General features: G+C 33.2%; 1 protein-coding gene across 1 annotated transcript in view; it reads right to left on the bottom strand.

Moving 5' to 3' along the window:
- ITPR2 (inositol 1,4,5-trisphosphate receptor type 2) overlaps positions 1 to 17,024 on the bottom strand; it is a 521,149-nt gene that overhangs the window by 367,896 nt on the left and 136,229 nt on the right. Inside the window, exons 4-9 of the mRNA XM_051963211.1 lie at positions 16,117 to 16,203; positions 13,377 to 13,535; positions 4,105 to 4,203; positions 2,456 to 2,539; positions 1,388 to 1,534; positions 231 to 326 (exon numbers count right to left, since the gene is read on the bottom strand). Coding sequence (XP_051819171.1) covers positions 231 to 326; positions 1,388 to 1,534; positions 2,456 to 2,539; positions 4,105 to 4,203; positions 13,377 to 13,535; positions 16,117 to 16,203 — 672 coding nt within the window. The remainder of the gene's footprint in view (positions 1 to 230; positions 327 to 1,387; positions 1,535 to 2,455; positions 2,540 to 4,104; positions 4,204 to 13,376; positions 13,536 to 16,116; positions 16,204 to 17,024) is intronic.

The following is a 17,024-nucleotide window of genomic DNA, read 5'->3' as shown; positions in this document are numbered from 1 at the left end:
TGAAGTAAAAGATTATTTTTTTAAACTTATATCAAAAACCTTTATGTTCAGAAGTTCTTTTTCAACAGCAGTTTCAACAGCAGTAGTTACTTCTACGGGAAACTATCATATCCAATTAATGATTGTCTACTCACATGCACAATGATGCAAAGAACCCAACTCATTTTAGAATTTGTTGTACTTTGAACATATAGAAACAACCTAAATATTACTGTGGCAAAAATTCTTACCTCTGCTGCTAAATAATTTCCAGTTGCCAGATGCTTGAATCTGAATAAACTGTTCCACTGTCCTGCTCCCCCACGGCACGGATCATGATGTACCACCTACAGACCAAGACAATGACAACCACAGCTAAATCATGTTAATATTCCTGATGAATCACTGATGAGAGTGAGATTAAATTACCTGTTCTGATATATTTTAAACTATCTATTCCTAATGAGGATAGCTAGACCGTACATGCTAGATCTGGAGTCTGGAGGACCTGAGTTCAAATCTAATCTCAGATACTTACTATGTGATTCTGCGCAAATCACTTAACCCTGTTTGCCTCAGTTCCTTCAACTGTAAAATGAGCTGGAGAAGGAAATGTCAAAACATTTCCATATCTTTGCCAAGAAAACTCCAAGTGGGATCTTGAAGAGTTGGACACAACTGAAACAGCTGAACAATAACAATCACTATTGTCATAGGAATGTTTCTGATTTGGGAAATATTCAGGACATTGTTGTATCATTTTAAAGTGGGAGTCACCTGGGTGTCACTAAACTAAAGTTCTATTCCTGTTCTGAGCAAGCCTAGAAAGAAGAAAAGACACATGCTCAATCAAGACTCTGGACAAGTTCTGAAGGGTATGACAATTGGGAAGAAGCCACACCATGTTTCCATTAGTAGACTCTTGATCCCAAGAAATTCATCTTTAAGTAAAAGGCCATGTGCTAATAAATGTTTAATAACTGACTCTCTAGAAGAAAATATATGCATGTTACTTTTTAAAAATCAATTTATTCCATTATTTCCTCAAGTCTAGACAATAAACAAAACTAAGTGTCTGAGGCCAGATTTGGACTCAGGAAGATGAGTCTTTCTGATCAAGACTAAATCACCTATCTTCCCTAGTTTTAGGTAATACAATACACATTATATGTATACACGTGTTTGTATGTTCTTTCCTCCATTGCAATGTGAGATCCTTGAGATCACAGGCCATGTTTTGCTTTTCTTTGTGTTTTTACACAGTGCATGGAATGTAGTAAGGACTTATTAAGTGTTTGTTGAATGATCAACTGATCATTCACGAACAAGGAATGCAACAAAATATCTGATTTATGATACTCAGTCTTTTTCTCTGTAAATTATTTACAAGGAAAATAAATTTACATACCTCAATTTCCCAGAGTGCTTTGGAACTTGTGGCAGATGTAGCTGACTGACGCAAAGTTGTACGAAGGAAAATATGTTGAATTTTCTCATATTCATCACAGGTCAGAAACTTCTCTTGTTCTGCATGAAACAATCTAACAACATCACCCTAGAAAAATAAGTAAGTGAAATTCTTATTTCCAAACAAAAGATTAAGCAGATGCTCGCAATCCACAAAGAAAGCCAGTGAAAGAAAAGTTTATAAATCTATTTGACTTGGGATTATGACAAAAACAACCACTTATCATGCCTATCCACTAGAGACTACAATGCCTTCCCTTATTCATTTCAAGAGGCTGTGGTAAGGATTAACTGGAATATTTGGCAATGCTAAGTCAGAAGCCACAGTGAAAATTCTTGAATGGATTCAAGGCATTGTATAAGTGGTTTGTCATCCAGAAGAAGAGAAAAATCTCAGGAAAGAGTACAATGCCTAAAACAGGAATATATAATAATATGTAATTTTATATATATAACATATATTATATATATATAAACATAATAACACATTATAATAGGAAATACAGCCACTTTCTATGATAGTGGAAATCTTTTGGGATAGAGGAAATCAGATACTGAAGCTTTCCATTCTTCCTGGAGGTTTCCATCTCAATTTTCTTCCTTGATTTTTACTTTGGTTCTATTCAAGCTTACTCAAAGACATAAAAACTATACTTAATGATCAAGTAAACAGGCCATCTCTGGTATATTTATTTCAAATAACTAGATAACATATCATCACCATCATAAAATCATTATATTAAGCATTATCACTAATATACCCCACATTTTTATGACATAACAAAGATCTCAACCTTCAAGGGGTATTGCAAACATTATCCCTATTTTTTAGAACAAGAGATTGAAGCTTAGAGGAAATATGTAACTGGTCTACAACCAGTAATGATCACCTAGGCCAAAGAACAAAAGTTAAAATTAGTAATACATATCTTAAATTGTTTCGATCAATAAGTAAGGGCTGTATATAACTAATTTGATAAGAAAAACTTCATTTTCCCAAACTACATACCCCTTTAAGAACATCTTCACGATAGCAACTGAATTTCATGAACAAAGTGATTTTCCAGCTAGTGTTACAATTAACAGCATTGACCTAAGAAAGGAAAAAATGTATAACCATTATAAGATACCTAATCATGTTCAATAATAAAGTATGAGGCTTTATTTTAATGTAATCAAGGAAATAAAAAGGGACTTTTGTCAATGTATGTCAGTACAATAATCTTCCATCATGGTCTCTCCATTTTCTATCTATGTCTCTGGTTTCAACTCCATGAAACATCATACCCCTGGGCTGGGTACCTCCTGGTATATTTCCCTTTTCAACTTCCTTTTGTGTATTGTCTTTCTTCATCAGATTTCAGGCTCCCTGAAGCCAAGAACTATCTGTCTTTTTCTATTTCCCTAGCACAATGGCTAACTCATAATAAGCACTTAAAAAAATGTTTATTGAATTAAAATTCCATAAAGCAATTACAAAATTTGCACCTTAGGTCCTAGTTTTTTAAATTTACTCTCCACTTTGCTCTAGTTTTTGCTCATATGTGTATTCCAGAATACAGAAACAGAAATTACTGTATGCAGTAATTTACTTACAAAAATCAACTGCTGAGGGAAATCCCACCACATTACAGCAAGCAACACCATATAAGAGACACTGGGTCAGAAATCATGCAAAAGGGGTGAGGATACAGTGGAAAGGGAACCCTTTCTATATTCCCTCTTTCTCATATTGTCATAGAGCTATCTATGGAGCTGATAATATAGAAACTGCCACAAAAAGGCTACCATGCCAGGATATATCCAAATCCTCCCCCAAATCCAATAGGGACTACATGTTTACAGACAGAGTTCATGGGATCTCAGCTGAAGTGGATGTTGATAACATGAATTTTTCCTTTGTTTTTTGAAACTTTCACTATAAAGAACAAGTGGAGGTTCCTAACAAAAGCATTTCATATCTCCCAAATACAAGTACTATAAAGTTATGAACACTTTCCTTAATTAATGGGATAACTGCTATCATTGGTAATAGAGACTGCTGACCCTTTACCTTAACCACAGTCTCTTGATTTCATTATTGTGCCATTAAATTCTAATTTCTTTCAGTAAAGATAGTCTAATCTATATATAATATGACTGCAGATTTCCTTTTGGGTCATGCAAAGTGGAACAGAGATAAAAATCTTAATGGGAAATGAGACACGAGCTATATTTTTTGGAGATTTTCCCAGAGTTCTAGGTGGGGACAAAATAATGAGCCAAATTTGTGATAAATTTATAAAACATTTTATGAGAATGATTTTAAACCATAGACTGGACCTAAAAGAACAGTGGCAAGGTGTTTGTGTAGTTAGGAAAGTTATTTCAAATGTATCTTCTCCATGTAAAATAGCTAACTGATCCCCCTAATCAAGATACCTTACTCTGTATTATATAACACTCTGTATCTGGAGGCAGGAAACATGGGATTCTATATTAGCATTTAATAGCATTAATTATATCATGTTTTAGCTTTATTCTCTCTCTTTTTTTAAACTTAGTCATATATAAGGGACTGGCTAGTTTTTCATGAAAATACAAACTAAAAAAATTATGTGCACAGAAAAATAAGTCCTGCACAAACATTCACATTTAGCCCCTCTTCCTTGAACTTACCTCTTTACACCCTGGATTATCTAGAAGCTCTATGTTGCTCGCATGTAGTGGCTGTCCTGCATTGACTGGCATCAATACAACTTTATCTCCTACAACAATCTAAGGATCAAAAAAAATGGAAATTGAAATAAATCAAATTATAGTAACATTAGTTCTTTAGGATTCATAAACAAAACAAATCTAAAATTAGACTTGGTCATTAACCAGACATCAAACTACCTTTTAATTTAATATGGTTCCCACCTCCGATTCTTTTTTTTAATGTCTTTGAATACATGTCACATAACTATTTCACAATGAATAGCCATCTGGATTCAGATACCTGACAAAAATCTTTCAACTTCTTATTGATGAGAGTAATCATAGAATATGTGTGTGTGTGTGTGTATGTATGTATGTATGTATGTATGTATGTATGTATTTTCCCCCCTAAGGCAAGTGAGGTTAAATGACTTGCCCAGGGTCACACTGCAAGGAAATGTTTAGTGTCTGAGATCAGATTTGAACTCCGGTCCTCCCGACTTCAAGGTTGGTGCTCTATCTACTGTGCCACCTAGCTGCCCCTCACAGCTGCCCCTCACTCGCTCCTTACAAAACACTTTCATGCATATTATCCTACTTGGTCCTTGGAACAGTCTTGTGAAACAGGTTAGGCAATGGTGAATAGGTCTCTTGGCTTAGTGGACAGTCAAGAAGACCTGAGTCAAGAAACCCTGTCCCTGACATTGATAAGTCACAATTTCTCTCAGCCTTAATTTACTTAGCCATAAAATAGACATAAAAATAGAATCTAACTTTCATAGGACTGTCTGATTTTTTTTTACTTTAAACATGTAAAATAAATTCTTCTAAACATATTTCCACATTTGTCATGCTGCACAAGAAAAAGCAGATCAAAAGGAGAAAAAATGAGAAGGAAAAAAATAAGCAAGCAAACAACAAAAGGTGAAAATACTGTGTTGTGATCCATATTCAGTCCCCACAGTTCTTTCTGAATGCAAATGACTCTCTCCATCACAAGTCTATTAAAACTGGCCTGAATCACCTTATTGTTGAAATGGGCCAAGTTCATTGGACTGTTGTAAGGATCAAATAAGATAATACTGTATAAGCAAAGGGCTTTGCAAGCCTTAAAGAATGAGTAATGATAGCCATTAATTTTGCAATTACAACTATGAAAAAAGCAAGGGTCAGAATTCAAATGACATGCCCACATATACCTAATAAATGGCGAAAACAGGATTTGACCCTAGAGTTTTCTGACTTCAAATTCAATGTTATTTCATGCTGCTTTACTTAGAGCTCTTTGATAGAATTTTTAAAAGTAGATCTATACATTCTTCAAAGCTCAGTTCATATGTCACTTTTCCTGTAAATCCTCTATCAAATGTCCATGTAAAGCCTCTCCCAATTTCCCAAGTTGGAAGCAGTCTCAACCTCTTAAAAACTCAAAAAAAAAAAAAAAACAAGTTAAATTGTTTTCATAAGAATATTAAGATTTTTCATTTGTAACATGATAAATAATGATGTAACTCACATAAACAAAAGTTCTCTGAGTCCAAAACAATAATTTAAAAGTATAAAGTGATTCTGAGTGCAAAAAAGTTTGAAAACTGCTCCCTCATGAAAAAAATAAGTTAGCATATAAGAACATCCCAGAAATTTTAATGTGGTTTTAAGATACTAATGTGCTAAGATTTTTGGAAGACTCTTGTAATGAGGAAACATGTTTATAGCTTGGTCCTTATGTGTTTTACCTGATTCTCCCCAGAACATATGATTCTCAGAAGAATGTTCATTTTTAAAATACAAGGAATCATATTTTGATATGCTGGAGCTGACTTTATACTGACTCAAGATAGACAATTATTAAATTTTCAAAATAAATATTTAAACCTTGGGAATCAGCAAATGCTACAAATCAGGGCTTAGTTTATTGTTTTATTGATTTCTAGATTTAAGAAAGTGACAGAAAATTTAAATAATATAAATTAAATTTTAAAATGTGTTATGCTTATATTTCCCTCCCCCAGAGAACTAGCTGTTAAACATATACCAGCATCCCTCTTTGTGGAATTCAAATTAATTGTAGGAAAACTTCATTGAAAGACCAAACAGAGTTTGATCTAGTCTTGTTAAACTTGTTAATACTGTCTATATCCTTACTACAAGTTTTTTATTTTATCATCTTCAGTAATTGCAGCAATGAAAACTAAAAATTATGTTCCCCAAGCTATGAATGACTTTTTACCTGTTCTCTCTAATAAATGCATACTACTTTACATTTATCTATTTCTTTATGTAGCTTTGCTCCCCTGGAACTCTAGCATGAAGCATAATAGCACCATTCCTGTAGCATCTAAATACTTTGTCATAATATCTGTTCACTAACATACCAAAAAAGAAAAAAATTATTCTTTTCATGGGTATCTAGGTAGCACAGTAGAACACCAGGTTTGGAACCAGGAAGACTTGTTGTCATGAGTTCAAATCTGATCTCAGTAGCTTGGACAAATCACTTAACCTTATTTGTCTCAGTCTCCTCATCTGTAAAATGAGCTGGAGAAGGAATGATAAACCACTTTCGTATCTTTGCCAAGAAAATCCCAAATGGAGTCACAAAGAATCAGTCATGATTGAAACAACTCAACAACAATAACAACTTGTTTTCATAATTTAGTGGTTTTGACCAGCCTCATGTTTAGTCAACCCTGTCTTTCCCTCAAACAGTACATCCAGATTTCATAGTTCTGATCATAACACCCTCATCCCCTACCCAACCCTAAAACCTTTGGAAAAACCCCATGACCTGTTTAATGAAGTTCAAATTCCTTAGGATAACATTCAAACTCTCCCACAATCTTGTTGTGACCTATTTTTCCAGTCTTATCTCATGCTTCCCTTGATATTCTTTATAGTACAGCCAAATAGTATTATTACTTACTATCTAAATTTGGCTTAAGCTATCCTGCTTCCACACCTTTACTCACATTGTTTCCTCTCCTGAAATGCCCTAATTCCTTCCCAAGATCTACTTTTAAAAATTCTATACATTCTTCAAGGCTCAGTTCATATGTCACTTTTCCTGTAAAGCCTCTCCCAATTTCCCAAGTTGGAAGCAGTCTCAACCTCTTAAAAACTCAAAAAAAAAAGTTTTATATGATACACTTGCAAGTTCATGTGCAATCATCTTTTATCATTATCATTATTATTCTATATTATGTAAATGTTTTTTATTCTATAAATTAAAAATAAAATAAAAATTTTTAAAAACTCAAATAGCACCTTGATAGTACTTTTCATATATTTGCCTACTATTGTATTCTAGTCTTTTTTAGTGAATATTTTTTATCCCCTACTATATTATAAATTCCTTAAGAATAGGTACCATATGTCATTTATCCTCTCTCCTCTGGTGTCTAATCTATAGTGCCATGAATATAATGAATATTTAATAAATCTGTTCTGAATCAGTGAGTAAACTTTTATCAGACAACCATGGAAAATGAAAGTTTGAAAAATTTGTGAAGATCCAACTATCTAAAAGCAATGACATGATCTTTTTAAGAATTTATAAATCAATTTAAACCCTATAGAGTTTGATAGCCTTGATCCAAATCAAGTTTTATATCAAATCACTACACTTCCTTGTATTTAATTGACACTTATTAAACATTTGCAGGACAAATAATTAAGTAAACAAATGAATATATATATATATACATATACATATATGTATATATGTATGTTTTTTGCTAATAGCTGTTGCGGCCAAGTGTTGCTATCTGTGCAATATTGTGGATTCAAATAAAGATCAGTGATGGAAGAGAAGATTTTTCTGCGATTTGGGGCAGTAACTGAAGTTTTCAGTACTTGTCCAGGTTCATCAATCACTTATCTTTTCAACAATTGAGTCATTTTGTAATTCAAAACGAGATATCCCAGTGGATACAAAGTTGGGTTTTTAGTTGCTATGAGTCCCAACAAAATACTCCAAAAATTTCACTAAAATCTTATTTTAGCATATCCTTACAGCAATTCTTTTACACTGCCAACTACTGTAACTAGTAACATACTTCAACTTACTATAAATATGATTGCTATCTGAGTATCTATCAATATGTGCCCATCTGAGTAAAGCATCATTTCAATGTTAACTGCAGTCCAGGAAACCTCTGGTTTTGCTATGCACTGTTAACTTGAAAATAAGAATAATAAAAAATTGCAAAAGATACTAAAGTTGCCTAATTGACAAGTCTAAGTTTCAAAGCCATATAGAAGACAGATTATTTCAATTACTCTATAAATCATTGATTTATTAGAGAATTCAATACCACTATAATATATCCTATTTGCCCATAGCTTGAATAAGATGCCTCATAAATTACTTTTCTATTTTCTTTTCTATCAGCATTGTTGAACAATCTTCTATGAAACAGAGCTGAACTGATTGTTAGTTAAAAAACTTGTTAAAACCAAGTTTTAAAAACTTGGAATTATGTATTGCTAATGAAAACCATAAGCTACATTGATATAACATCTCTCACCTATGCCCACCATCACCCTGGGACAGGATCCCATTCCTCTAGTCCTGGGCTACTACAAGAGTCTGATTGTTGGTCTCCCTACCACAATCTCTCCCCACTCTGGTTCCTCAGCAGCCAATGTGATCTTCCTAAATCATAGTTCTGAGTATCCCATCTCCCACCTCTCCAGGTCTAGAATACACTCTCCCAATTCATTCTGCTCTTCAGACTCATTATCTTCCTTCAAGAATCAGCTATATTCTCTGGGAAACCTTTCTTCATTTTCCCCTTCTATTAGTGCTGTCATTCCTCAAAATACAAGGTAACTTGTATTGACCTAGAGTTGGACATATTGTATTTGCCATTAGAATATAAACTCCCCTAGGACCGGAATTGAAACATTCTTACTTTTGTATTTTCAATCATCAGCACAATGTCCAGCATGGAGCTGACATTTTTTTTTTAATATGCTGAATAAAATCTGTCAGTTCATTAATCCCAGCTGGAGAAACTCAATATATAGCTTACAACTGGATCTGACATGAAAAGATAAGGAATGTGTTGGACAAGATGCTGACAAATAAATAAAGACACACCAATAGATAATTATTGAGCCCTCACTGCACACAAGTTGCCAGATGCTGAGAGGGAGGGAGAAGAAAACAAATAAATGTGAACTTCATTAAGGTACTTGCAAACCATGTACATCTAGATGTAGTCAATAGACAGAATGTTGGGCTTAAAGTCAGGAAGACTCATCTTCCTGAGTACAAATCTGGCTTCAGACACTTACTATAACCCTGAGCAAGTCCCTTAACCCTTTTTGCTTCAGTTTCCCCAACTATAAAATGAGCTGGAGAAGGAAATGGCAAACCATTCTGGTATCTTTGATGAGAAACCCCAAAATGGAGTATGAAGAATAGGACATAACTGAAAAATGACTAAAAAAATAACAAAATCTATTTAGAGAACCATTTAATTTGACAAATTTCACTAAAAGATCTTATTTATATATTAGCTACCAGAGGTTGGTCTACTGAAAGTATCAGGTGCTTTTTCTTTTTCTTTTGTTTCCCTCCCTCCCTTTTTTTTGGTAAGACAATTGCAGTTAAATGACTTGCCCAAGATCACATAGCTAATAAGTGTCAAATATCTGAGCCCAAATTTGAACTCAGGTCCTCGACCACAAGGTTGGTACTCTATTTACTAAGCCACCTATCTACCTCTCAGATATATTTTAAAAGAGATCTTTGAAGATTTATTTGGAGGGGAAAAGTCAAAAGTCTGTGTCAGTGTAACATATCACGTCTATCTCTATCAAAAAGAATGGTGTTCAGGATGAAAATAGTTATTATTCAAAGAGAATTTTAGACAAAATGAGTGATGAAATATTTTTTTAAATCTACAAATTCAATAAATTCATCATTATAGGTTTAATACAAGGTAGTACAGCATTGGTTTTTTTTGTTTGTTTTATAATTGTAACTTTTTATTGACAGAACCCATGCCTGGATATCAAATATTTTTTTCAAAGGAAAATTATAGAGACCTTAGAATATCTTTGCATTCATATCTCTGACAAGAAAGAATTATACTCTTTTATGAATCTAAAATAATCCTGGAAAGTTTAAAAATCCATTTTAGATGGCACTGTGATCTGAAGATTGCATGATAAAGTCTCGGTAATGAATGGATGCTGCACTGCTATTTCTTGCCTTTCTTCTTGAAGTTTTGGCATGATGTTGTGGAAATTGATCTGGTCCATGAATGAGGAGTCTTTAGTTTTAGCCCTGGCTCTGTCACTAAGTTCAGGACATCAGGCAAGGTAATTTTTTTTTTTTTTGATCGCTGTCTCTTCATCCATTAAAAAATGTAAGGATTCCTAAAATCCATCCCAGCTCTAAAATTTTACAATTCTAAGTTGGTGGTGAGTTGTAATTATACAGTGGTGAGTTATTGTCTAATAATATTTCCTTGGCTCCCACTGGAGTCAATTTTTCCAAAGGAAAAGACTCATAGGATCCAAGATCCAAGGAATGACTTCAGATGATATCTTAATCTAACCTTTTTATTGAAAGACTATGAAATAGAGGTGCAGGAAAAGCAAAGTGACACAGGTTACACAGATAGTAAATAACCCACATTCTCTTACAATGAAACCTATATTCTTTACACTGTACCACACGAGACAGATGGTTTCCTCTAAAAGTTCAGGAATTCCATTCTTGTTTCCATTCAATGAGAATCAAAGGACATCATGCTCACTATTTATAACCCACCAACAAAGAAATAAAATGTGTATTTGAGGATCAGTTCAGTGTAAAAAATGAAATAACAAAAATAAATCATTCTGGTTGAGAAATTGTGTTATATTTGTCAAAATCAATTATGTCGAAAGAAAGACTTTCTATGATGTTGAAAAATTGGAAAACAATGATTTTCTGACCCATGAGGCTGTTTTTTTCATGTGAATATCACCATCCCCAAAAATCTCCATGACACATTCAATATCTGCATTGTTAAGTTACTGTTAATAACACCCAAGAGTTCCTGATAATTTTGTAAGGATTGTTCAAATCCATCCATTCACTTTACTTGGGTCATGACAAATCTATTGTATGATTATTATCAACCTAAATGCCACTTGAAATAATGACTGAAAAAGTAACCCACATTGTCATCATCTACAAGTATGTTGACCTCTGCATTCTCCTGTACTCATTTATTCTTTTTTTCTTGAAATTAGAACAAATTGGGCAATTTATTGAATCACCAATTATGAAAAACAATTTATTAAAAAATATCTTCAAACAAGTAATAAAATGTCTCTATTTTAAAAGAATGGAAAGCATACCTAGAGAGAAATAAACATAACAATTGTGATTAGTAATATGACATTTATAATGACTAGGATGTGCTTTAAATTTTCACAGTGACCTTAATCACACATAATTATACATACAAAAGCTAAACAAACTCTGTGACTAGCAAAAAAAAAAAAAAGAGAGAGAGAGAGAGAGAAAGAGAGAGAGAGAGAGAGAGAGAGAGATGTTTATAGCTATAAGCAGTGTGGAAGGTTGTCTCAGCCATGCCTTTTGGAGTACATCTACATAAAATTGACTTCTTTGCTGTATATAATTACTGCATCTCACATATTAAGAAAATCCATATGTTTAACTTTGGTCTTTGCTTATCTTTTTCAGTAAAAAAAATACATATATTTATTTCAAATAGTTTATTACATTCAACTCTCTAATAACACTCTAGGTGTTTAGGGGCAATAAAAAGGAGAAAGAACAAAATGGATAAATGAAATTTGTAAAAAATAAAAACAAAAAACCCCCAAATCTTCATTTTAGCCAAAGATTTTAAACTATTCTCCCAAAATCTTCAAAACTTTAATTCCTTATATTTTGCTGACCTGCCAATAGAAATCCTATTTAGCAGTTAAACAGATGAAAGAAATTATCTAAGAACAGATTGCCCACAATATAAATAATCAGTTCCTGAATAGAGAGTTGATTGTAATCAACAACACAATACCATGCTCAAAGCACACATAAAATGCCTACTGGGTGCAAAAATAAATAAAGGGGGCTTTAAGATTTTTTTAAAAGAATTCAAGAAAATAAAATTTAAAGTGCATTACATTCCTGCATGCCATGCTTCACTCAACCTTACCTATAAAGGTTAACATCAGATAATTGGTTTATCAAATTAAACCATCAAGCTTGTGCCCTGTAGAATTGAATTAGTACTTCAAAATTCACTGAAAGTACAGTTCAACTAGAAAAGATTCAAATGACCAAATCCTGTATGTAAGATATAAAAAGTGTTCATCAAAGAATGAAACAATTCTAAAAGCAATGATATGCCCTCTGTTTCATTGCTCCAGAGACATATATCCTTAGCTTGTCCCCTGTTCTGAAAGTTTTCTATTATCACCAATGTACAAGGAGTGTAAAACACTCTTTAAGAAAGTGATGAATTAAATTCCCTTGTTATTTATTCACTCACAAACACCTAACTTAAAGAGCTTTATAAACTCCCAGTGACTTATTTTCACCTAATATACATGAAAGAAATGCAGTGAAACAACTATCTTAACATAGTTGCCAAGTATGAGCAGATACTCATCTATGTTATCTCATAAATATCTTTTTTAGATAATATTTTTCCCAATTACATGTGAAAACCATTTTTTAACATTCAGAGTTTTTTAAGTTTCAAGTTCTAAATTCTATTCTTCTCTCCCTGAAACAATAAGCAATTTGATATAGGTTACCCATGTCATGTTCTAAGAAACCTATTCTTTGCAAACTACAAAACATATACTCATTTATAATAATAAATTGAAATTCTTTAGACTCTCCCTATTAATTCAGAAAGAGAGGAAATAAGCCTAACTTCTCACTCTTGAATAAATGGTTCTTTTTTAAATCTTTTAAAAAGTTCTAAACTCCTTTCTTAAGCGTCAATCTTAGTAGGTGATGGATATAACTAACTATATATTCTCTTACCAAACCTAGCTGGAAGTTGGCTTAAGGAGCGATCTGATTTTTATGCATTACTCATATTTATTATAAACAAGTCATTTTAATGCATCCAAAAAGAGTAGCCATTAGGTAGAAATGGCCCAATAACCCCCAAATTATCTATTCCTAGCATTACACTTTCCCATCTTATTGATTATAAAGAACTATAATTCTTTTGCAAACCCATTTTTTTTAGGTTACATTTACATACATTGTCACCTTCACTCCTCAGTTTCCAAAAGGGATGAATATAAAACCAGGACCCTTCATTTCCTGCAGCATCCAAGGATACCCGCATAGCATTCTTCTCCAGCAAGGCAGGCAAACGCTTGTTGACTGTTAGGTATTTATTGCTTTTTATGTGTAGAAGCTGTCAAGAAAGCAAATAATCTTAGTTTCTTCCATAAGCATTTGATAATATTTTATATTTCTATCATATAGATATTCACAAGTCCTTTAGGTAAGTATAAAAGGAAGGAACCCTTTCACACTCACCTCTAGTTTAATACAAAAAAAAAAATTTAAACAGCTACTGTGTGCAAGATACTGTCCTTCAGATAGAAAGATAAAATACAATTTTTTGTTTGTGTTAACCATGACTTTAATTGATCTATTTTTTCCCAATAGGAAGAATCCCACAAAGTAAAGTGGGAAATGTTTTTTTTTTTTTTAAAGGGAAACCTTCAGAAATATTTATGCCCATTGAAAGTAGCAAAATTTAATTAAGCCCACGAAATTGTAATTAAATTCTTTCACCCCCTCCTCAAGTCCTGAACTTGAGAAATGAAAATTGAGAAAAGAAAAATGAAAAACAATTTTAAAAAATATAATGATATTGTCCTGCTTTTTATCAATAAACCAAGGAAAATATTAAAAGTTCTACATAAAAGTGGGAGAAAATAACATAATTAGGATCTTTCATACAGTGTGGTGAACAGGTTAGCTAATAATTAAAATAGGCCTGCTTCAAATTAAGAGAAATACCATTTAATTTATCTGAAAATTGTTATCTAATACTTTATAGGAAGATGGAATGGATTTAATTTTCAAGCTAAAAATGATGAAGACAGAGGTTGGGCTTTTTTCAATTTGTCAAATTTGCTAAAATTATTTAACTGGGTCCAACTATAGGTATCTGCATAAAACTATTTGATAGAGACACATCTTCAAATGAATAAAATTATGATACACATTAACTAAAAACATCAAAACGTTGCCACATTCAATTTAAATGCTTAAAAATATTAGTGTTGCCATACACCAAGATAAGGTCAAAATGGGTTCATGACCTAGGCATAAAGAATGACATTATAAATAAATTGGAAGAGCATAGGATAGTTTACCTCTCAGACCTGTGGAAGAGGGAGGAATTTATGACCAAAGAAGAACTAGAGATCACTATTGACCACAAAATAGAAAATTTTGATTATATCAAATTGAAAAGTTTTTGTACAAACAAAACTAATGCAGACAAGATTAGAAGGGAAACAATAAACTGGGAAAACATTTTTACAATCAAAGGTTCTGATAAAGGCCTCATTTCCAAAATATATAGAGAATTGACTCTAATTTATAAGAAATCAAACCATTCTCCAATTGATAAATGGTCAAAGGATATGAACAGACAATTCTCAGATGAAGAAATTGAAACGATTTATAGACATATGAAAATATACTCCAAATTATTATTAATCAGAGAAATGCAAATTAAGACAACTCTGAGATACCACTACACACCTGTCAGATTGGCTAGAGTGACAGGGAAAGATAATGGGGAATGTTGGAGGGGATGTGGGAAAACAGGGACACTGATACATTGTTGGTGGAACTGTGAATGGATCCAACCATTCTGGAGAGCAATTTGGAACTATGCTCAAAAAGTTATCAAACTGTGCATACTCTTTGATCCAGCAGTGTTTCTACTGGGCTTATACCCCAAAGGGAAAGGGACCTGTATATGCCAGAATGTTTGTGGCAGCCCTGTTCGTAGTGGCTAGAAGCTGGAAAATGAATGGATGCCCATCAATTGGAGAATGGCTGGGTAAATTGTGATATATGAACACTATAGAATATTATTGTTCTGTAAGGAATGACCAGCAGGATGATTTCAGAAAGGCCTGGAGAGACTTGCATGAACTGATGCTAAGTGAAATGAGCAGAACCAGGAGATCATTATATACCTCAACAATGATACTGTTTGAGGATGTATTCTGATGGAAGTGGATCTCTTCGATAAAGAGAGCTAATTTCAATTGATCAAAGATGGACAGAAGCAGCTACACCCAAAGAAAGAACACTGGAAAATGAATATAAACTGCTCGCATTTTTGTTTTTCTTTCCGGGTTATTTATACCTTCTGAATTCAATTCTCCCTGTGCAACAAGAAAACTGTTCGGTTCTGCACACATATATTATATCTAGGATATACTGTTACCTATTCAACATGTAAAGGACTGCTTGCCATCTCGGGGATGGGGTGGAGAGAGGGAGGAGAAAAATCGGAACAGAAGAGAATGCAAGGGATAATGCTGTAAAAAATTACCCTGGCATGGGTTCTATCAATAAAAAGTTATTAAAAAAAATTAGTGTTGTATTAGAATTTATATTTAGGACAGCTAGGAGGTGCCAGGACAGAGCATCAGGCCTGGAATCAGGAAAACATTTTCCAGAATTCAAATCTGACTCAAGACATTTACTAACTGTGTGATCTTGGATAAGTCACTTAATCCTGTTTCCCTCAATTTTCTCATCTGTAAAATGAACTGAACAAGGAAATGGCAAACCACTCCAGTGTCTCTGCCAAGAAAACCCCAAATGAGGTCACAAAGACACAGATACAATTGACAACAACAAAGATTTATATTTCAGGAAAATTTCTCCCTTTCCTCCCCAAATAACAATGAAATTTTTAAATCTTTTTAAGAAAAAAAATCAATAAAATAGGAACTTACTTGTATCACATTGCTATATTTAACAATTTCTCCCAACAGCTTCCTATTCTCTGATTCATTCTGTTTTTGCTCCAGCTCTGCAGCATGCTGCAAAAAAAAAAATAAATAAATAAATAACCAGTTCATCATTAAGAAAACACAGTATCAAAGGTATAGAACCTGACAAGAAAGCTCACTGACATGAAAATTGGCAATGTGAAATGACATGTCAATGTGAACATGACAATGTTCCTATGATGCTCTAAATCCTCTAGTGCCTGGAATCCTTTCAAAAAAGCCCTGGCCACCTTCAACCCTATTTGTGAATTTAAAAGCAATCTGAGGCCCTTACATTCAGTTTTCTCATGTGAAAATGGAGTTGTTGGGAGGGGTGTAATAGCAATACATACATCTCAAGATTATTGTGAAGATCAAATGCAATAATGCTATAAAATGCTTCACAAATTTTAAAACATTATATGGATGCTATTATTACTACTACAATATGACTTATAAGCTACAAGGCTTATTTATGGGGTAAAACTTACCAATTATCAGAAGAAAATACTACCCTAAGGCCCCAGACCAACCTCCTTCATAGGAAGTTCAGTTACTAAAATCGAAGGCCCAGAAATCCTTCTGAGTCTCAGAGTGTCTTATTCTTGTCTTATCAGATTTCTAGAAAAGTATATGGTTGCTATGAAAAGGGGGAGAGAGAACATCTAGCTTTTTAACACAAATCTCTACAGAGTGAACTCTGGATTTGGAGCTCTTACCATCAAGCTTTGATTGAAGTATTTACCAACTTCCAAGCTATAAATCCTCATGATTTCTATCTCTATGACCTTGACAAGTCAATTAATCTCTTTGAGAAACAGTTTTCTCACCTGTAAAATGAGAGTATTTGGACTGGATGATCTTTAAAAGTC

The sequence above is a fragment of the Antechinus flavipes genome, chromosome 5, assembly GCF_016432865.1.
Source record: "Antechinus flavipes isolate AdamAnt ecotype Samford, QLD, Australia chromosome 5, AdamAnt_v2, whole genome shotgun sequence".
In the NCBI taxonomy this organism is placed as follows: domain Eukaryota; kingdom Metazoa; phylum Chordata; class Mammalia; order Dasyuromorphia; family Dasyuridae; genus Antechinus; species Antechinus flavipes.
The sequence above is the reverse complement of the archived record's forward strand: the minus strand, read 5'-3'. Positions and strand labels throughout refer to the sequence as shown.